The sequence below is a fragment of the Hoplias malabaricus genome, chromosome 16, assembly GCF_029633855.1.
Source record: "Hoplias malabaricus isolate fHopMal1 chromosome 16, fHopMal1.hap1, whole genome shotgun sequence".
NCBI lineage: Eukaryota > Metazoa > Chordata > Actinopteri > Characiformes > Erythrinidae > Hoplias > Hoplias malabaricus.
In genome coordinates, this window is record NC_089815.1 from 20,427,822 (window position 1) to 20,450,597 (window position 22,776).

At 38.1% G+C, this 22,776-nt stretch overlaps 2 protein-coding genes across 2 annotated transcripts in view; both read right to left on the reverse strand.

Moving 5' to 3' along the window:
- Window positions 1–22,776, reverse strand: part of LOC136671371 (guanine nucleotide-binding protein G(q) subunit alpha-like) — a 75,465-nt gene that overhangs the window by 8,344 nt on the left and 44,345 nt on the right. The gene's annotated exons all lie outside the window — the stretch shown is intronic.
- Window positions 5,400–10,858, reverse strand: LOC136672015 (mast cell protease 4-like). Its single transcript, XM_066647949.1, has 6 exons — window positions 10,801–10,858; window positions 10,040–10,190; window positions 9,044–9,188; window positions 6,718–6,948; window positions 6,339–6,483; window positions 5,400–5,407 (listed from the first exon to the last, which is right to left on the reverse strand). The coding sequence occupies exons 1-6, from the start codon at window positions 10,856–10,858 to the stop codon at window positions 5,400–5,402; spliced, it is 738 nt and encodes a 245-aa protein (XP_066504046.1).

The window sequence follows — 22,776 nt, forward strand, 5'->3', positions numbered from 1 at the left end:
TTAATGTGGAGTTTAATGAACGGATGCTTCTTAGCTTGTTCATAAATTAAATACTACAAATAACTGGTGAGTGGACGGTGGCGCAGCAGGTAGTGTCGCAGTCACACAGCTCCAGGGGCCTGGAGGTTGTGGGTTCGATTCCCGCTCTGGGTGACTGTCTGTGAGGAGTTGGTGGGTTCTCCCCGTGTCTGCGTGGGTTTCCTCCGGGTGCTCCGGTTTCTTCCCACAGTCCAAAAACACACAATGCACAAGGTGGATTGGCGACTCAAAAGGTGTGTGTGTGTGTTGCCCTGTGAAGGACTGGCACCCCCTCCAGGGTGTATTCCCTCCTTACGCCCAATGATTCCAGGTAGGCTCTGGACCCACCGCGACCCTGAACTGGATAAGGGTTACAGATAATGAATGAATGAAAATAACTGGTGTAATTTGGAGACACTTTGTAAGCACAACATAAAAATACGCAGAATTTCCATAACATGAGTCTGACTATAAACATTAGAATAAATTACTTAATTCTCCACATTTTTTCCAGGTTCTACTCATACTCCATTTCTTTTACAGCTATTGGGCGCCATCTCGTGGATATATACGGTCCTGCAACTCTTACATCAGAACTAAGACAATTTTATTTATTTATTCATTCAACAGATACATCACTGAGTTTTTCATCTTCTCAATTCAATATTAAGACACAATTGCACTGGCATTTTAACGTTTTTGCTATTTACTATATGACAATAAATATGTGTATTGCCGAGGGGTATATTCCTAATTGGTTTCTCAAAACTTCAGATAATCTGTAAGCAGTTATTCAATTTTGAAAATAATATACTGCTGCTCTCCAACCATGGAATATGACTAATTTTATATTTTAATTTGATTAAAACTTATTTTCTGATGCTATTCTTCTTCCCTTGTCATTTTGAAAGGTATCTGCAGCTGTGTACATTCTTTAACATTCCTTCACTTTTATTTACATCTTCATACATGGCACCACACTATTCATTCATTGATCATTGGTAACAGCCTCATTCTGATCAGAGTTGCGTTGGGTCCAGAGCATATCCAGAATCATTGGACACAAAGCAGAAACACACGCTGGAAAAAAGGGCAAGTCCACTGCAGTGTGATTGCACAGGTCTAACATATCAAAATAATTTTATACACTTCAGCTTACTATTCTTTGGAGTCCAGTAGCTGGTACCGTCGACTGTAGCATATTTTAAGGCCAGAGTCTGCCCTCAAGCAATGAATTGCATCCACATATGTCTGCTCCAACTGTGTCACCTGATGAATGTCTACATCTTGAAACATCTGAGCATACACCTACATATATTGAGAAAAATGGAATCCAAATGAATAAAGTATACAACTCCAAATCAAAGCATGTCAACTATTTACAGTGTATAACACATCATAGTCTAATTTAATGTGACATTTGCCTGATTATGAGTAAAACAATGACCTCAAACAAGTGCCTACTATTTAATATTAATTTAATATTTTACACTTCACCTAGTAGTTTACACTCACAAATATACTTAGCCAAATAGCTCCAGGGACCTGGAGGGTGTGTATTCAAGTCTATGAGTAGATTGGTGTGTTCTCCCTGTGTCCGCATGGATTTCCTCCGGGTGCTCCGGTTTCCCCCCACAGTCCAAAAACACACGTGGTTTGACGACTCAAAAGTGTCCAAAGGTGTGTGTGTGTGGACCGAGTTCTTTGACCTGTAGTTTCTTTACAAATAATCCCAGGTGTCCTGAATTCACCTCTAACTGATCTGCTTAGGGCGATAGACAATGTACTCCCTGAGGTGTCCAGTTCAAGGAACATGATTGGCTAAATATATGTTGCTATTTTCTCATAGCAATGGTTTTTGATGGCTGTGATACTGCATTCACCTGGGCGTCTGAAATATTGCCCAATGAAAGCAATGGAAACATTACCAGTAGCAGCTTAATGATAATGAAATTCTCTTTCTGTCTGTGTTGGACATAAAAGGGTTATTTACATCTGTGATGGGTGTAGTCTGTCAGCTCCACTCCAGTGTCCAAATAGGTTAGAGTCCAAACTCAAACTCAAGTTCAGACGCTTGTCAGAATAAGGGCCAGTGCAAACAAAACGTAATAAGTGCAATATACAATACAATCTAGTCAGTGCTCAAACCTAGAAGGAAAAACTAGTCAGTGCTAGTCACTTCTGTCCATACTAATTCTACGCCCTTGGTTTTGTGAGCCAAGTGCAGCAAGTTTGTCTGACATGGACATGAACTGAGTTCGCAGGGTATATATACGGCTGAGGGGAGAAGTTTGAGCATTGTCCTACTGCCAAAATTGTTATTACATAACTTCAGGTATCAGTACAGCTTGCCCATCATTGAGGGAACGTTGAATCCTGAATCCTCCCAAATTGTTCAGGGAAATTCCAGGATATCTGTTTATTAACTGAATCTCAAGAAAACATGGACCATGTGGTAAGACAACAGCCTTAAGCACAGATCTCATTCTACCAAAGAACAGTTAAAAAGTATAAAGTTAGTGTTTTGGAAAGGTCAAGTCAATGTCCTGATCTTAATCCAATGGAAGAACTTGGGGCAAGAAGTTCATATAAGTAACTTTTTTAGTTGAAGCTGTTCTGTTTGAAGGAGTGAGATTAAAATCAGGTCATGTGCAGGACTGATCCTTAACAGATGTTTACAAGGAAGTCACAACACGCACTGAAAGCAAAAATTCATATAATTTTCTCACTCATAGATAATATTGCCTTATCTTCCTCAACACAAATGTTTTTTGAGAAATGTAGAGAAATTCTAAAGGGTTCACAAACTCTCAGGTACCGCAGCACAAAACTGTGAAGCCCATCACAGCTTCATTTACTTGTGAAGTCCAAATATTCTGAATTTAATTTGTATTAAATTTGTGAGGTTTGTGAGGCTCCTCTGTAGCCTTCACCATCTTCAGGAAGTTGGAAACACCCCAAAAAACAAAGATAAGAATAAACATTTCATCAGATGATTTTATCTGGGTTCTAGTGGAGTTAGTGGTAAAGTTATCAGCATAGTGTTTTACACAACATGCTGTGTTTCTGTAGCATATTGACATTTATATGTTCTGATGTTGGATCTTTTGCAATAATATAATAATTATTAATATGATACTACTATATTTCTGTGCATTGTCAAGGGCAAAATTTTTAAAGGCTCTTTAGTAAAGAAAATGGTTCTATATAGAACCAAGAACACTTGAGGAAAATTTTGCATGATTAAAAGATTCTGCGCAGCAGGTAGTGTCGCAGTCACACAGCTCCAGGGACGTGGAGGTTGTGGGTTCGATTCCCGCTCCAGGTCTGTGAGGAGTTGGTGTGTTCTCGTGGGTTTCCTCCGGGTGCTCCGGTTTCCTCCCACAGTCCAAAAAACACACGTTGGTAGGTGGATTGGCGACTCAAAAGTGTCCGGGGGTGGTGGTGTGTGTGTGTGTTGCCCTGTGAAGGACTGGCACCCCACCAGGGTATATTCCCGCCCTGTGCCCAATGATTCCAAGTAGGCTCTGGACCCACCGCGACCTAGAACTGGATAAGCGGTTACAAATAATCAATGAATGGAGGGATTCTTCAGATTGATGGAGAATGTGCTATAGATTATTCTATATAGCACCTTTAAGTTCTTTTATTGTTACGATGTCAAGCTTGTAACAATAGAGGAAGCGTTTTTGGTGCCATATAGAACCCTTCTCTAAATGGTGCTATATAGATCCATCTATAACCCATTCTCTATCCATATGAAGAACCCTTTCATGATGCAAATGTAACCCAGCTTAACGAAGAAGCCATCAGATGTTAAAACAGACAAATGACCTGTCACAGGAAAGAAAATAGATAAATAATAAAGGTAATTAATTCATATGTTGGAAGGGAAATTAGACCAAAACATGATACATTTTAAATAATGACAAAAATAGGAATTTATATTCATTTTATTATTTTAATAAAACCCTGCATACTTTTGTTTTTTGATTGTGATTGGCTTATAAGGCCCTAGAAAGTGAATGCCAATGAAGTTACAATGTTTATAACTACCAGAATGGTACCCAAATAGGGGTTACACAAAGAACCATTTCCTTTAATAAAGAACCCTTGTAGAACCATAATTTTTAAGAGTGTAGGAAGAATACATTAATTACGCAGGTATTTATTAATATAAATGTGCTCTCTTCATGGGTTCCATCTTTGATTTCATTATGAACATGAATCCTTTTGTGGGGATTTTTTACATCCTTTTACATTGTTTATTTCATAAACCTATCATTACAATATTCAGCATGAGAGGACAGATGGTTTTAATGCAAAACAAGTGGTTTATTTATAATGAAACATCAAGTTCTAGATGATGGTCTAATGACAGTTCTTCATCCATACTCAGTCAACTCTTAACTTTACATTCTTTAAATACAACCGGTTTCAGCATATGGCCATTAAAGAACAATTCCACCAAAATCAAGAGTAAAATTACAGGTTTTTATTCACTTAGAGTATAGTCAGATATCATCCACAAAAACAAGGGCAATTATATCTCTCACTGCTAGTGTCACGCCCTAGTCTTGTCATGTCTGTTTTTTTAAGGCCATGTGCTCGCTCTCAGCACATGGCTCTGTTTGTTGTTTTCCTAGTCCCGCCTTTGTTGCGCCTCCTCGTCTGTGTCTCATCTGTTTCCCTGCCCCCTCGTTACCTGTCCAGGTGTAGCTTGTCTGTGTCTTGTATTTAAGTTCCCTTGTGTTTCTCCTGTTGGTCGGACATTTCACCTTTGTTTTGTACTCTCTGGTCTGTCTGTCTTGCTTATTTCGTATACCCTCCAAGTCAGTCTTTGTATCTCTTTTGTCTGTTTGTGTGTTTACTCAGTTTATGTCTATATTCAAGTTTAGTCTGTTTAACTTTCTGTGTCTTTTTAGTTCTAGCTGTTCGAGTGTCTATTTAGTTCTGTCTAAGATTAGTCTGTTTTTCTCTTTGTATGTTTAGCTCTCTCTTCCTAGGTTTCTATGTCCAGTTCCCTTTCTCTGTCCAAGTCATTGTTTCCAAGTTTCTCTGTCTCAGTCTTTCTTTGTTTAAGTTTTCTCACTAGTTATCTTAGTCTGTCTTTGTATGGTTGTCTTGTAAATAAAAGTTACTGTGTTTTAGCAAGTGCGTCCGCCTCCGTCAGTCCGCTCCGTGGTTCCTGACAGCTAGAAGGGCTTTACACACCACACTAAGTTTTTCTAATAATATGTGAAAAAAAAATACCCATAAAATTTAAGTGACTACTTTTAAAAAACTTGCAATTATATTAATATTAAACCACAATTATATTAATATTAAGCTCAGTTCCACCATCAAATCAATCAATAAATCCAAAGGTACAAAAATGTGACTCAGCCCTCTGCACAAAGAGAAACAAAAACATTAAAAGTCAACATATAAAATCCTAACAAATATAATAACAAAAAACATATTAAATTTAACACAATCATAAAAATAGAAAGGGTTTCACTGACAAAAAATAATGTATAAAACAATTATATTTAACATTACCATTTTAAACTTACCACACTGCTCTGATTCTCCCAACCCTTATCAATCACACTTCTGTTTGAATCCTTGTCTGTATCATCTAAAGACAAGCCCAATAACATATACATCAACAAAATATTTATACATTACACCATAATAGTAATGTCCATCAAACATAAAATTCAACTAATCATAGTTCCAACCTCTTAAAAACTATGCTTTGAGGCAATACGATCACACACACACACACCTTTGGACAAAAGCAGAGCATTGCACACTAAATGCCATTCATCGTTTCCAAGTGGTTGACCTGAGTAGTCACACACATGCACATAGCGCTCCTCCCTACATCCCCTGTTTTTGAATGTGGGACAAACTTACATTAGGAATTCCTCCACAATGTACTCAGGCCTTGTGTGGCACATTGGTTAATTGGTTAATGGTTAACAACAGTGAACAATATGGAAAACACCACCCCCTTAATTTTTTAAAAATTATTCTAATGGACATTACGTTGCTCTAAGCAATCCATTGTATTTACTGTGGTTCAACATTTAAACCGGGTCAAAAGGGGGCACAAACTGATCTACTTACTATGTTTGTGGGTCTAGGCTAGTGAAGAAGTCAGTAGCAGGCAGTGCACGAGTGAAAGCAGTAGCATTATCTCCAGTTAAATCTGTATCTTTTGATGTATTTTCAGACATCCCCCCCAATAAATATGTCACAAAAACTGGACCTTGTGTCTGATTTGAGGCATGTAACGCTTGCACAAGTGCATTACTACTCATTTTGGCGTTTACCGATCATGAGCTTAATCCAGGGCATGAATGCAGAAATATTGGTGTGGACATTTGGTTTTTTGGGTTTGTCACATTTGTCCTTCTCGGTGAAGGAAGCAATGCCGACTGCAGTGTCATTACACACCAGAGGACCACCAATGCCCCCCTGCAACAAAACATAAGCAACGTTAACACACTGCTGAACTAAACCTTTATAAAGCTTCTGATAATTTTTTTTTTTTTTTTCATACCAGGGATTAGGCTTAGACCTGGACTAAATTGTACTTTCTGTAGTTAATCTCCAATCAGAATGCTGGGTAGTCCAGGACTAGGCTTAATCCTGGTCCAGGAAACTGAAATCTGCTTGGGTTTAATGGGTTTAATCTTAAGGATAATTTACCTCACAAAATCCACCTTTAACACCACCTGCACACAGTATGTTGTTGTAGTTCCAGTATGTTTCACAATTTTTATAGACATCGACGTTCGTCTCCAGAAGTACGTTACTTGTATTTCCCTTGGTTTTAATTCTTCCCCAACCAGCTACGCTGCAAGACCCATCCATGCCTTTGCTGAGTTTAGAGATGGAAATATTTGTAGCATTCTTGATGTTTTCAGTCGACTTTCCTAGCTGTAACAAAGGCAAGAAAATTTGTTAAATATTGTAAACAAAACTGAACTTGATTAATGTGAGAGAATCTGGATGATGGAGCATGGTGGGAGAATGAAAATTGGGCAACATTACATTTGCTGAATGTTGTTCTGGGCTCGTATTCTTCAAGCATCAGTAAGGTTACTAACAGCACTGGGTGTAACAGCCTCATGACTCTTACTTTAAACCTGCTCTGAGTCCCTGTCACTTTGAGGTGCACACATTTGTGATGTCATCAGTCAATCAATCAATATGTATTTATATAGCACATTTTTGTAAGTGATGTTGTCACAAAGCAGCTTTACAGAACTGGTATCAGAACAAATAACAATGTGGATCAGAAAGCCCCATGCGAGCAAGACAAATGCAACAGTGGCAAGGAAGGACTCCCTTGAGGCTGGAGGAAGAAACCTTGGGAGGAACCAAGACTCACAAGTGGAACCCTTGGAATCATCCTCTTGTCAAACTTCTGATAGAAATCAAAGAGTGAGCAGTTGTGTAAGAGTTAAAACAGAACAGGGAAAGACTCAGCTCACCCCCCAAAGACCCACACAATAGTTTTTTGAGAACACCTCATCAAAACAAATGCATCAACATGGATATTACGGCAGCGTATATTAAATGCTTCTCCTCTATTCACCACATATGAACATAACATCTTTTTCTTCTCCTCATCCAGTCCATAACTTTCCTCAATTCTATTCCAGTTCTTTAGGTAAAACCTTTATGTTTTTATTTTGTTTGTTTCTCTCGTGTAAACTCAATACAGCATCATATCAGAATATTATGTGCTCTTCCTTGTTTCTATATTCACTGTCCATTGTCTCAGCTTCACTGACCATACAGGAGCACTTTCTACTTCTACAATTACAGAGTGTAGTCCATCTGTTGCTGTGCACACATTGTTTGTCGCTCTTCAATGGTCAGGACCCCCACAGAGCAGAGAGTATGATTTGGTAGTGGATCATTCTCAGTGCTGCAGTGACACGGACACGGTGTTATTTCTAGCAGTTGATTTTTATTTAGTTTCAATCTTAGTCTTTAGACTAAAATGTGTATTACATTTAGTCTTATTTTAATCATTGAATTCTTCTCAGATTTAGTCTGGTTTAAGTTGAAGAAAAATAAAATTTTTGTGTACTATTAGTCCATTAAATAAACATTTATTAATGTAAATAATAAATTAATGTAATAAATGTAATAATGTAATAATGTAATGTAATAATGTAATAAACCAACATCACCAAAATGGATAGTGAAATATATTCATTCATTCATTCATTATCTGTAACTGCTTATCCAATTCAGGGTTGCGGTGGGTCCAGAGCCTACCTGGAATCATTGGGCGCAAGGCGGGAATACACCCTGGAGGGGGCGCCAGTCCTTCACAGGGCAACACAGACACACACACATTCACTAACATCTACTGACGCTTTTGTGTCGCCAATCCACCTGCATCATGTGTTTTTGGACTGTGGGAGGAAACCGGAGCACCCGGAGGAGACCCACGCGGACAACACACCAACTCCTCACAGACGGAGGAGCGGGAAACGAACCCACAACCTCCAGGCCCCTGGAGCTGTGTGACTGCGACACTACCTGCTGCGCCACCGTGCCGCCCTTAGTGAAATATATGAAAATGTTAAATATAAATATTTATTTTTTGCCATTTACAATTTTGCTTGTCACCTGTTCCCATCACACAGCCCACAGTTTGAATACCTCTACTCTACAGCCTCACCAACCAAAGTGGGCTTGAATATCCTATAGAAATAGTGTAGAGTTGATTTCTATTTAGTGAATGAGTTCGTAAGAGTCCTTTATTCTGTTGAGGTGTAATGTAACTAAAGTGCTAGTGTATCTATTTCTAGCAGAAATATCCTCCTATGTTGTAGTGCGTATAGACCATTAACCTTAAACCCTAAGGGCTTGATATTTCAGTTCCTCACACTCATCACAACATACCTTTCATACTCAGAGAAGTTACTATTAATTTTAGAATACACTGAAAGGCATGTCCTAATATCAATACCTGTACAATAAAGCTAGGCTGAAAGTAAATAGCAGCGTTTACCTTCAAAAGCATGATGTCATTGCTGGGGGCAGGGTAATGGAACTCTGGATGAATGTGGTGCTCCTTTACTGCTATACGCTCAAAGTCATTGGACTTCAGATCATGAGCTCCGATCACTGCTGTCACTTCTGCCTTATCCAGTCCACTCCTAGAGGAACCAGGAGACAGAAACTTGTTGAAAAATGTATTTCTTTACTCAGTTTACTCCCCAGTTTAGTAATTGTCCACCTCTGTCATTACTACTATGTTACACACAATCACACCATGCTGACAAACTGTGAAGACTAGCACATGCTTCTTCTGATACGTGTGAAGCCAGCATCCAACAAACTGCCAGTGACCTAATATCATGTCAGATTTAACAAGCTAAGTTATCTTTCCTATGTAAAGTTGCTGTGTTGGAGATAAAAAGATTATTTACAACTGTGATGAGTGTAGTATCTCAGCTCCACTGAACATACGGGGTTACTTTCTCAGCGAGTCAACTTCAAAAATACTATAATGTTAAATATACAGTACTGTTAAACAAGAAATATACTGACATATATACTAAATGTGCCATGGGGCGGCGCGGTGGTGCAGCAGGAAGTGTCGCAGTAACACAGCTCCAGGGACCTGGAGGTTGTGGGTTCAAGTCCTGCTCTGGTGACTGTCTGTGAGGAGTTTGGTGTGTTCTCCCCGTGTGCACGTGGATTCTGCTGATTTCCTCCCACAGTCCAAAAGCACACATTGTTAAGTGGATTGGCGACTCAAAAAGTGTGTTTGTGTGTGTCACCTTGCCAAGGACTGGTGTGGTTCCGGGTAGGCACTAGACCCACAGTGACCCTGAATTGTATAAGCGCTTACAGACAATGAATAAATCTGCCATAATCTTTACACGGCCATGTTTTATTTTTGTGCATTTTCAATTTAGCAAACAAACAGAAACTAGGCACAAGTGTCAATCAGATAAGAAAGGTCAGTTTGCCCAAAACTTTTCATTTAAAATTAACATACTTTTTCCAGCAGTGTGCAGCCGTCATGACAAAGAGATCAGACACGAGGAACCCCCCACAGGCGTGCTCCCTGTCTCCTTGAACAGAAACCATATAGGGTCTGGAGTGGGGCTTAGCCACTGTGCCATTCACGATACACACATTCACACTGGCTGAGACAGAGAGAGACAGAGAGAGGTACAGGATTTCAGTACAGAGACCTGCTGGTTATAAGTACTTACTGGTATGTATATTTTTTTTAAATGTCCAAAAAGTGTATATAGAACTGACTGTTCAAGTTTACTAATCGGTTTTAGGTGATATTCAGAATTAAGAAGTTTATGTGTTGATACGTGTAAATAAGTAAAAAATCATTCATTTTAATCTGAATACATTTACATTGTATCTTGTTCTAATTATATAATACAGATTCCACATTGTCCCAGTCTTCACAAACACTGGAGCTGTTCACAATTACATTGATTGCATTTGGCAGATTCTCTTATCCAGAGCACGTTACAGTTTAATCCTGTTTCAAATGTGAGCCAATGTAGTGCTGGAGTTTTGGCAAAGGACCCTTATTGGTGTAGCATTGGGGGGTTCCCCAGCCACACAATTAACCTACCAGAGCGCTATAAATAGTATAGGGTTCATAGCTGTTTTAGAGAAGACAGCAGTCACAACCAAAAATAGACCCTCAACCCTTGGAACAGAAAGCTGACAATCCACTGAGCTACTGGACAACACAGGCTGTGTGTGTGATTATGTGTGTGTGACACTTACCTGAGTGACCGAGGGGCAGCAGTACAGCCGGCAGTAGGAGCAGATGAACCAGAGCCATGACTCTATGCTTTATGTTCTCCACAGTGAGGGAGAAGGTGTTTAATACAAACTGCTTCTTCTTAAAAAAAACACCAAATTTATTGTGAGGAAAACAGTCCCTTATTAAGTTATCATCATCAACGGTGCATAACATCATCAAAAGATTCAGGGAATCTGGAACAATTGCTGTGCGTAAGGGTCAAGGCCATAAAACTCTACTGGATGCTCGTGATCTCCGGGCCCTTAAACGTCACTGCACCTCAAACAGGAATGCCACTGTCAAGGAAATAACAGAATGGGCTCAGGAATACTTCCAGAAAGCATTGTCAGTGAACACAATCCACCGTGCCATCCGCCGTTGCCAGCTGAAACTCTACAGTGCAAAGAGGAAGCTATTTCTAAGCAAGCTCCACAAGCTCAGACGTTTGCACTGGGCCAGAGGTCTTTTAAAATGGAGTGTGGCAAAATGGAAGACTGTTCTGTGGTCAGATGAGTCACAATTTGAAGTTCTTTATGGAACACTGGGACGCCATGTCATCCGGACCAGAGAGGACAAGGATAACCCAAGTTGTTATCAACGCTCCGTTCAGAAGCCTGCATCACTGATGGTATGTGGTTGCATGAGTGCTTGTGGCATGGGCAGCTTGCATGTCTGGAAAGGCACCATTAATGCAGAGAACTATGTTCAGGTTCTAGAACAACATATGCTCCCATCTAGACGTCATCTCTTTCAGGGAAGACCCTGCATTTTTCAATAAGATAATGCCAGACCACATTCTGCAGCAATCACAACATCATGGCTACGTAGGAGAAGGATCCGGGTACTGAAATGGCCAGCCTGCAGTCCAGATCTTTAACCTATAGAGAACATTTGACGCATCATAAAGAGGAAGGTGTGACACAGAAGGCCCAAGACAATTGAACAGTTAGAGGCCTGTATTAGACATGAATGGGAGAGCGTTCCTATTTCTAAACTTGAGAAACTGGTCTCCTCTGTCCCCAGACGTCTGTTGAGTGTTGTAAGAAGAAGGGGGGATGTCACACAGTGGTAAAAAATGGCCTTGTCCCAACTTTTTTGGGATTTGTTGACGCCATGAAATTTTGAAACAACATATTTTTCCCTTAAAATGATTCTCTCAGTTTAAACTTTTGATCTGTGATTTGTGTTCTATTCTGAATAAAATATTAGACGTTGGCACCTCCACATCATTGCAGTCAGTTTTTATTCACAATTTGTTTAGTGTCCCAACTTTTTTGGAATCCGGTTTGTATTAAATTGTTGCACTGAAATATTATTTTTGAACTGACAATTTTCTCTTGAAATTTAGTTGTAACTTTAGTTGTAATTTCAATTCATTTTCAATTTTCACTCTTAATTTGCCCCCAACTCTCCCAAATGTTTGAGTGAAAATATATTTACAAAATGCAAAATTGGGTCAGTAAAAAATAAATAAATTAAGAGAATGTAAATAAAATATTTAAGAGAATGAAAAATCACTAAGTATTTTTTTGCTTTAACACAATTTGTGAAGTTTTCAGGACATGGGATTGTTTATGTTTAATACTCAGTTCAATATTTAGTAAAGGCTTCAAATATTGTTTTTGTTTTCCTTGGATAACTTGTATGTAATAACTGTAGTGACTAGAAAAAGAATAAAAGATGTGTGGTCTTTCACTCACCAACTAGCCAAAGCTTGGTTACCTTAGGCTCATGTGCAGCTTAGCACCTGATTTCATTATTACTTTTCTATGGATGTTATACTAAATAAGCATCTCTATCAAGAATGGGTGCTCCTTGAAGTAGCTGTTTCCAATCATTAAAATTACAGTATTTTGGACACAGTATCTTCAAATGCCTAGAGATGAAAACGACTCCACTGGTATCTTCATATGCATTTAAAAGCCTGGGAATATAAATCAGAAATGGTATATGAAATCAGATAATAAACTGATGAAATAATTCAGAATTAAACTGATAACCACATATATTAGATTGTGGCTGATACCAGTCTAGCCTTTCACATCTCTAGCAAAAACTGAAAAGGGGAAAAACTACAAGACGATTAGAAATGAGGGAGTGTTCTTCATGTGGCATTCTGACTCGTGGCATTCACCCTTGTGATACACATCAGTGTTGTTTTCTCAGAAATGACACAGGTTCCATGTCCATAGCTATAACATGTTTTGCTCAGTTTACAGATCCACATTAAAATGGATTAGTATTAGCTTCAGATGTTTTGTAAACAGCTGTAATTTCACAGATTTTTACCATTGCAATACCTCACTATAGGAGGAAACCAGAGGGCCTGGAAGAACCCCACACAGATACAGGGCGAAAAACATCAAAGTTCTCACAGACCCGATGCAGGGATCTAACACACAATCTAAGCCCTCTGGAGCAGTGTGAGAGAGACACCACCTGTTATGTCACCTTGTCGCCCTTCCTGTTGTAGTGTATGTTGTGTATACACCATATATATATTATATATATTTATATATTGTGTTTGTAGCGTTTGACCTTATTCAAACTCTTATGATTACTGATATTTGACTAATGATAATAATTAATTTTATAATTGACTTAATTAAAACATTAACAAGTAGTTTGAGAATGAATAATGGCCAAGCTACGTGAGTTCTTCAGGATCTTCAGACTTTTAAATGAACAGACTCCACACACTGTGATTTCAAATAATGGAAATATTTATTAACAAAAGAATATGTACGTAACATAGCATAATCTCAAAATCTCACGGCATCAACGCAGGTGAAGCCGATTCGAATTTAAAGATAAGCTAGGTGCTAGGACTTGTGACTAATGTGTAACTAACTGAGGTTTTAATTAATGTATAAATTTATCAAGAGACTTAATTAGGCACCAGCTTCTGGAAAGTGAGTGAAGTTTGCTTGCTTACTCTTTTGCCGTTTTCACCGAGCCGTCGGGTCTCGCTGTTTTAACCTCCGTGCTCCGTGTTTTTGCTTCTTGTCCTCCCCGCGTCGTTGAAGGTAGGCTCGCTGGAAAGGGGATTCCTTCCAGGTTGAGTCAGACACTCTTGGTCTTAGACGTGGTGACGTCAGTCGGGGGGTTCCCCTTCGCGGAGGATTGCAGGCCTGGCTGGTCTTTCCCCTGAGTGGGGTGGCGTCTCAGAGTCGTTAGCTCGTCACTCGAGTCTCCAGAAGCGGTGCCCTCAGAAGTCGGCTTATAACGCTAAGGTATCCACTATCAACTATCTTATCTAAAGGGGTGATATCTTATTCTGGCCACGAATAAGTTTCACCTGCTTTGGTCAAATCGTGAGATTAAACTTCGGTTGGGCGATAAAACATAAACACAATAAAAGAACAAAGGATTATTCGGATTTACTCGACGTTACTGGTAAATTTTCTTTCACACTTTAGCTAGCGCAAGACGTCTCCTGGGAAGCTGAGTGAGGTCCTTTTAGAGTCTTTGTTTCGACGTAAGGAAGAGAAAAACGTCTCGCTTGGAGAGGTTGAAAATCAGAGAGAGAGAGCATAAGAGAGAGAGTGTAAAACAAAGAGAAGAGTAAAACAAAAAGCAGAGAGAAGCGGAGAGTAGAAGTGCGGCGTGATCCGGGCACACTCTTTTCAGAGGTGGCGCGGTCACGCCCAACTGGGAGGTATCCTTCCTTTGATTGGATCCTGGGTCTGAGGCTCAGGTGACTTGTTTCACGTTTCAGAGAGAGAGAGAAAGGATACACGTATACACAAAATTGAATAACATAAAGATTACCTATACATACTTGTGGTATAGTATAATATGTGTCCTGGATTATTAATATCAAACATCTACGTGCATATATCTTGGGTACTTTATGATTACATCCCACTACAATATTATGTTAGAAGATATTAATTGGTTTTCTTAATTAGAGACAGAAACTTTCTTTCGTGATTGAAACAGTAATACACATCACTTCATTGGTTGGTAGACGTTCATTTGAGGACAACAAAAGGGCTAACATTAATACATATTTGCATAAAACAATGTTCATGAACACTCGTTGCTCAGTGTGCATTTAGGAGTCTGTAGGGCGAAACACGATTTCGCAAACGTCCACTTGGGGTCAACTCGAACAGCTGTTGGTCCATGCTGTTCGTCCTGTGCGGATGGGTTACCCGGAGGTCAACTCGAGTTACGTCAGCGCTGCCATCTGTTGATTTTCACACGAGATAAGTTTCGCCGTTTAGGCGCCACAGCCATAAAGCCGAACTGTCACCCACAGTTATTCCCCACTTTGTTTGATCTCCCCTCTGCCAGAGCATAATAAACGGGTTTGTTATCTTTCATTCATGGCGGAGGTGAGGGGGCCATGGGCAGGCATCCTGGTGAGTCCTTTGATGTGAGTTCGTACGCACACACAAAATTCTGTGGAATGTGGGTTCTGTTCCAAACACAAAAATCCTTGTTAAAGTGGAGAGTTCTTATTCAGAACTTTCCATGTCTTTATTTCTTCATTTGATTTGATCCATACTCCACTACACTGTCTTTGCATGTGCTGAGGTTTAAAGTGAGTTATGGTTAGCTGCAGTGTGAAGCGAGTCATTACGTAGATTAAAGCACACATAGAACACCAGGTTGTGTATAATATTTCATCACCTTTAGAACAGTGGCACATCAGACTTATATTTCAAGTCTTTTTTTAGATCAGAGTCTCTATTCATGTAAATACCATGAGCTAACAAGTGGCTGAATGCTCTGAGCTTCCTGACTAACTGTGTGGGTACACATTAGTGATGTGTCGGTCGCGAACGAACCGGTTCAAAGGGCCGGCTCTTGTAAGTGAACGATGAGAGCCGGTTCCTGTCTAAGACCGAGCCATTTTTTTCTAAGGCTTGTCATTCAACAAATCAGAGAACAACAAGCAAAGCTGAGACACTTGGTTTTCCTGAATGCCAATCTGCCTTCTAGGGCTGCAACAACTAATCGATTAAAATCGAGTGTTAAAATAGTTTGCAACTAATTTAATAATCGATTAGTTGGGTCTAAGTTATTATACACATAGGTACAGTTGCTACACGTGACGAACTCTGGAAGAAGGGTTTGAAAAATGGCGGAGGCGGTCACAGCAGAGGATAATGTTAGCACAAACAGAGAGAAAAATGTACGACCCAAGTCATCAAAAGTATGGGAACACTTTACATTAACGCCTTCAAGGAACAGCGTTAGGTGCAAAATGTGCACAGCTGATCTCGCATGGCACAGCAGCACAACATCACTGCATGAGCACCTGAAAATGAAGCCTGTTGGAGCTATGTGTGAAAGAGATTAAGTATAGTAAGTTAATTCTACTTTTTCTCTCACTCAATGTTACTAGAGCCTGCTAGAGTAGTTAAACAACATTTGTTTTTCTTAGTACATTGATATTACACTCGTGTTTAGTGAACAAGCCTTAGACTCCCCCCGAGTTTTCTCTTCCACCTTAAATGTGTCAAGGCTCGACCAGCAGTTCCAAAATAAACCGTAGTTTTAGTCAAGGTAACGTTAGCGACGATAGTTTTTCTCTCACTCAATGTCACTAGAGCCTGCTAGAGTAGTTAAACAAGATGTCTCATTTTTAGTAAATTTATATCACTCTTGTATTTAGCGAGTTTTCAGTTCCACCTTAAATGTGGCGGCAGTTACATTCAGAGTTAAAACATCAATCCAAACATTTTTTAAAATAATATATTTAAAGCCTTTTTCAAGGTCTTTTCTGACTGGCATTGCGTGTTAGTGTTTGAGTATCACAGCCAAGTGTATATTACATTATAAGTGTTTATTACATTACATACACTGTGTTAAATATTGATGAATATAAAATTAATGTAACGGTTGGGTTAATTCTTCATGTAAACACTAATTTTTAATAATGGCAGGTTGTGTGTTCCTTATACAGTTACAACATTATTTATCTAAAATCTTAAATATCTTAACCATATCTGATCATATGTGTTAGATGAATTTCCCTTTTATTCTCAGCACATGGCAGCATCACCCAATATCCATTTATGTAATTTCAAGTTGCCTGCATTTTAGATCAGTAGTTATTAACTTAAAAAAGGTGTATGTTCATATCTACACTTTCTTTCTTACCTCAGATAAAAACAGCCCAGCATTGCTGACTATGTTTTGAAGACGATCTGCACACCACAGCAAGCAGCTGTTCTCACTGATGGTGTCCTGAATATGCTAGTAACAGACAGTAAACCAAATTTGGCTTGTTTTCCTTTTTATCCGATTAATAATCGATTAATCGAAAAAAATAATCGACAGATTAAATAATTATCAAAATAATAATTAGTTGCAGCCCTACTGCCTTCCAAAAAATAGTTGAAGAAAATGTTAAATCAGTTAAATGTTTGTTGACAGTTGTGGTTGTTTCAATCACTATCGTTGAATGCTGCTGTTTTGTACTTTGCAGAGTATTTGTTTATTTTATTACCCAGAAATGGATGATTATTTAATTTAATAAGCTATTTTATAATACCTACCTTTTGGGTTCCATTGGCTATATTTCAGAGTTTACAAGTGATTTTTTATTAAGGTGTTTAAATAAATCTCCAGTTATTTATACAATTGAATGTGTGAGTGCAATCAGTGAGTTATTACAAGACAGCCATAAAAACATAAAAACAAAAAGAGCCGAAATTCCCATCACTACAGCAGACCCATAGATACTTGTTTCATAACTACATTTTAGGATGAATTGACAGGTTTGGCTTTTTAGATCAAGTCACTGAAATGTTGTGCCCCCTGCCCCCTGTAAAATATTATGAAATACTATCATTTTAGCCACCTCAAGTAATAAGCAATAACTCACATTTCAAATCACGTAGACAACTGTGCTGGCGGGACCCACAATACTGAGATGGTGTAGATATCAGGACAATTCTGAATGTTTTCCTCGTCACGCTTGATTTATTGTAATTTCTTGTGACAGCAGTAGAAATTCTTGGATGCAATATTGTGTCCAAATCCATTAATGTTCTCTGTCTGGCCTATTTCCTCCTTGTTAAATGAATTACATGATCAGACAAGGCCATTACTGAACACATTTATTCCAGAAGCTAAGAAGGAAAAAAGAGCAACACAGCACATGGTCAAAAAATAAATCAGACGTATCAATTGTTAATAAATACACTAGTGAGGCCAGTATTATTTTGGCCAAGATCAATTACTCCTGATAGATCACAATCCGTCTGATCATTCTGGTTCATCAAAACACCAACAGAACCTCATCTGGCACTCTGATTGGTCAACTCACAGTAAAAAAATATTGTGATTGGATGGAAGACCCATTTACATGTTGTAGCCTTCTTCAGTATCTGCATTGCAAAAGCCAATATCATGATAAGGATTAAGAAGTCCTTGCCTCAAACAAACGTGTTCCCCCTGCTGTAGGATTGTGGATGTAGGAGGACAGAAATCAGAGAGGCGGAAGTGGATCCACTGCTTTCCCTCAGCGAGTATGACCAGAACAATAAGAATGTGAGTGGAGGATATTGTGAAGCTTTTTTTTTCCTACTGCACTTTTAATCCCTAATTATCCTTCTCAATCCGAGTAAAGAGGTTTACATCTGCTGTTGACAGGTGCATTATCTCTCTCTATCTCTCTCTCTTTCAGATTTCTCACACACACTGGGTTTATAACTGTGCCAAATGTTATATTCTAAATACACTTGGTTTTGTGTTTCACAGATTTAATATACAGTTGTATTCACATTATGCACACCTGACACTCACTAGATTTCCTAAATAAATAAGATCAACTACAGTGAATGCACAGCATTTACACATTATGTTTGGTGAGTTTAAGATATTGAGGGGAAAAATGTGCAGAACTTGTGAACATACGTTAGTTTATGCCAGTAAGTGATTTAGACATGATGTCTGCATAGTGCTAATTGGTGGATTATTTTCTTGTGTAGCCAGCCTTGTGCCTGCAGTCCAAAAAAGTGCAAAGTTCAGGCATCAGACACGTCTTGACCTCAACTCTGTCTCAACCAAGATTTTAAATACTTTTGTTTTGATATGTCCCACACACCCTTCCTGTGTGTTATTAAAAAGTGCCTTGTTTGATCCTTATTCTCTTGGAAAAGGAATAACCCACACTCATCTTCTCTCTTCTGATGTTGTAGAACCGTATGGAGGAGAGTCTAACACTGTTTTACACCACCATTCATTCAGTGTGGTTTGCCAGTGCCTCTATCATCCTCTTTCTGAACAAAATGGACATCCTAGCTGAGAAAATCAAAACATCAGAGCTGCAGGTGTACTTCCCCAAATATGCAGGTAAGATGAATCTGCTGCTTAAACCTTACCTTACGAGTAAAAAAAAAAAAAAAAAAATATATATATATATATATATATATATATATATATATATACTGATACTGGAAACCCTGACCATGATTGTTTTCCTTCATCAGTTGTGTCTGTGAAACGGTTACTGCATACCTCTATATCTCCAAATCTCCACTTTCTCCTTTTCCGTCTGTTACCCATGGCAACTATAAAATACACCCCTTTTTGCATCAGGATGCAGGCAAGACGTATATGTTGCTGCTGGAACTAGGTTGAAGTTTCACTCTCAGGCACAATAACTGCATGTATGATAGTATTTGTGATGTTCCTGTTGCTGATGTCTATTGATGTCAATTTCTCATTTGAATTGTACTAATGAGGCAATAAACTACAACAAATAAAACACAGCAATATTGCTCTCTTTCGAATTCTGCAATAATATGTCATATTTGTTGTCTGCATAGTGTTTCCTAAACCAGATTTTATTACCTCAGCCACACAGAAAGTTGTCTGTAACATACCTAAGCTTGTAAGTGGTACTGCAGAAATATATAGAACTGTCATTATCACTTTTCATGATAACTGATCTCCACAGTAATATACATTGTATTTTAAGTTTTCCTGATAAAATCTCATAATGTTTCCTCTCAGAATGATTCTGCTGTACTTAAGATCAGTTTCGGAACTTGATACTTTTTTCAATGTTAATTAGTTAATTAGTCTATATTCACACTCATTTTTCATTGCATTTACCATTCCTCTTCTCTGTTGGGTGCTGGCTGCAGGTAAGCCACAAGATGTTGAAGCTGCTATGAACTACATTCGTGACATGTATAAGCATCAGGCCCTAAATCAGGACAAGAAGAGTAAGAGCGTCTACTCTCACTTCACCTGTGCGACAGACACGAACAACATCCATATAATTACTTAATACATTAGTGTTGGGTCCTATTTATAAAATTCATTATCACAATAAATGCTCATTTATGCTCAAACTTTAATACGTATACAGATACGCATGAAGCCTTCAGTCAGAACTCTGTGTTCAGTTCACCTGTAGGTTTGCACATTCTCTGGAAGATTACGGATGCATACGGTCATTTTGAGAATTATTTAATGGCCTCACAGACCACTGCCTCTTACAATGCTGCCTCTTTCGTCTTTTTTTTTTTTTTTGTATTATGTAACGTTACATTATAAGCATCTCCTCCAACATCGCCATCTTTGTTATTGTCATGAAAAACATTTCACCCTGAACTGCTCTAGTGGATGTAGTGTTTAACATCCATGCCAACATAAAGGATGCATGTGGCAGTGATGGTTACAATGTTTTTAAATGGACATATGCATTTACATATGTAAAGAGAGTATAAATGAGCCTTCTTTTTTCGCACCAAAATAACACCAAAAAGGGGACCTTACACAGTATTTTAAATGTTAAAAATTCAGAAACCATATTTCGAGCAAGGACAGATACTCTTTATTTCGTGTTTATTCTGAACTCGTATAAGCAAACAGCAAATTCATTAGGGCTATATAAGGTTTTGCACTCTATGAAATCTGAAAATCTATATTGTTGTTGTGTCACTAATTTTACCAGTCTAATTAGTATAAATGTTGAAACGATCCAGGTTTTATATGCAAACACATTCCATATGTTTATTTTAAGCATTTAAAAGAAGCTAATATGCATCTTTTACCAGTTTTACATTGAGTTTTACTTTAAAAAAAACCAAGCTTGGTGACGCTTGATTTTTCCACATCTAACAACTGATGAAACACTTTGCTCAGGCTATCACCCATATTCATAATCGGTGAACTTCCTAGGGCTACCAGAAGATGTTTTACTCATTTTATGAAGCATTTATTTTCTTACAAATTCTCATTTTCATGGAAGAAATTAAATGAGTATTATTAGCTTATTGCAAAGCTAAAATACAAAAGCATTATGATTACACTAAAATAAATGGACAAAAGCTTACACTGACCTGAGAATGTTTGAATGCACAACATATAAATTTGCAACAATCACATAATATATATGCAACTTTTTCTTAGTTCAGTATTCATTCCAGACTGTCTTCTCACTCTAGTGACTGCAGTGGCCTTACAAATGTTATCAGATTTCTCAAAGACATCTGAATTATTAGTTTGATTGTGGATGGGTATGTGTGGGTATGGATATTTTTGGGCATGTATGATGACCTGACTGAGTCAACAATTTTGAGCAGTTATGAAGGCTTTGCAAAAACTAGAGCATATTTTACACAGAACAATTCGCTAATCTCTAAGATTCGTCAGTTATGGGGAAACCCTGCACTGGACAGAAACTCTTAGTCATTCCTCATAGTCTTTAAGGAATGCTGTTGGCATCATGACGTTCAGTATATTTCCAGGGCTGTGTGGGTCATTGTTTCTCTTATTCAGTGCTGAATATTACAAGAGGGAGAGAAAAAAATATCACCTTTAAATGATGTCCAATCCCTGATTCACCCCAAACTATTCCACTAGCTGATGTTCTTATCTACTGGGATCTACATATTTATTTATCGGTACAGATTTGTTTCATTCCATTTTTAGTCTACTGTCACTCACGCCTTCATGCAATCTATATTTTAATCATGTTGCTTTTAAATGAGATAATTGAGAGGGGTAGTCAATACATTTGTAAATCATATTTATATTAGGATTGTGAACTGGCATCTTAAACATAGAAGTTTATATTCAGTTATAAATAAGCGAAACACTGAAAATGAAATAGATATTCTGTGTTATTTTTAAAAATTTATGTTTTTTTAAACGTAACAATGTTTTAAATAACAGTCTAAAGCATCTTCACAAAATTAAGAGCTATTTGTTGTGCTGTGTACATATTGACCCACTGTACCATTACAGCCAATATAATGTATCAACCTTAAAATACAGCAATATGTAAAATGCAAAATATGCAAAGCAACAAACACATAAATACTGGCACTTAAAATTTGTTAGATGGATACTGTTGTATACCATGAATAAAATTTGTTTAAATTTGAATTATTTAAATCATGAATTAAATTTGTCTTTAGTTCAGCACGATGCTACCAAATGTGGCCATATTTTGCTGATATAATAGACCTGGCCATGTGAGGTTGGCATGTCCAGTGTTTTTCTATTATTGGAAGCTTGAAAGGAGCAGGTGGCTGGCTTCATATGCTTTGGAGGAAGCATGTGCTTGCCCTCACATTCACAGGTTAGTGGCATTGTGCTTTAACAGGAGACTCATTTGCTAATGTGTGCAATTAGCAATGATTTAATTTGTCGAAAAAAATATACAGTAAAATTTGTCGAAAAAAAGTAAACATCAAGCAAGTTCATTTAAAAGCAAAGAATGTGAAGTGCTGACCTTTTAACTTACTTTTTTTTTTTTTGTTGTTAATTTTTGTTTTACTTACTACATCTGTAGCAGTAGTCTATAAGCGTCATGGTCATAGAACATGATGGGATCCATGCTTCAATAGTTTGGACATTATTTCTAATGCTTGAGACCATTAACAATCAAAAAACAAGGCTTGAAACACCTGTAGACGGCAGCACCACTATTTGAGCTCTATATAGTCACTGTGATATCCTGCCTTAGGAAATGCACCTTC

Coding starts and splice junctions, on each gene's coding strand:
- LOC136672015 (XM_066647949.1), bottom strand. CDS start 10,858: ATGGCTCTGGTTCATCTGCTCCTACTGCCGGCTGTACTGCTGCCCCTC. Junction 9,189..10,039: donor GCTGCACACTGCTGGAAAAA/GTATGTTAATTT, acceptor TTCCTCTAGGAG/TGGACTGGATAAGGCAGAAG. Junction 6,484..6,717: donor TTAAAGGTGGATTTTGTGAG/GTAAATTATCCT, acceptor GTTTTGTTGCAG/GGGGGCATTGGTGGTCCTCT.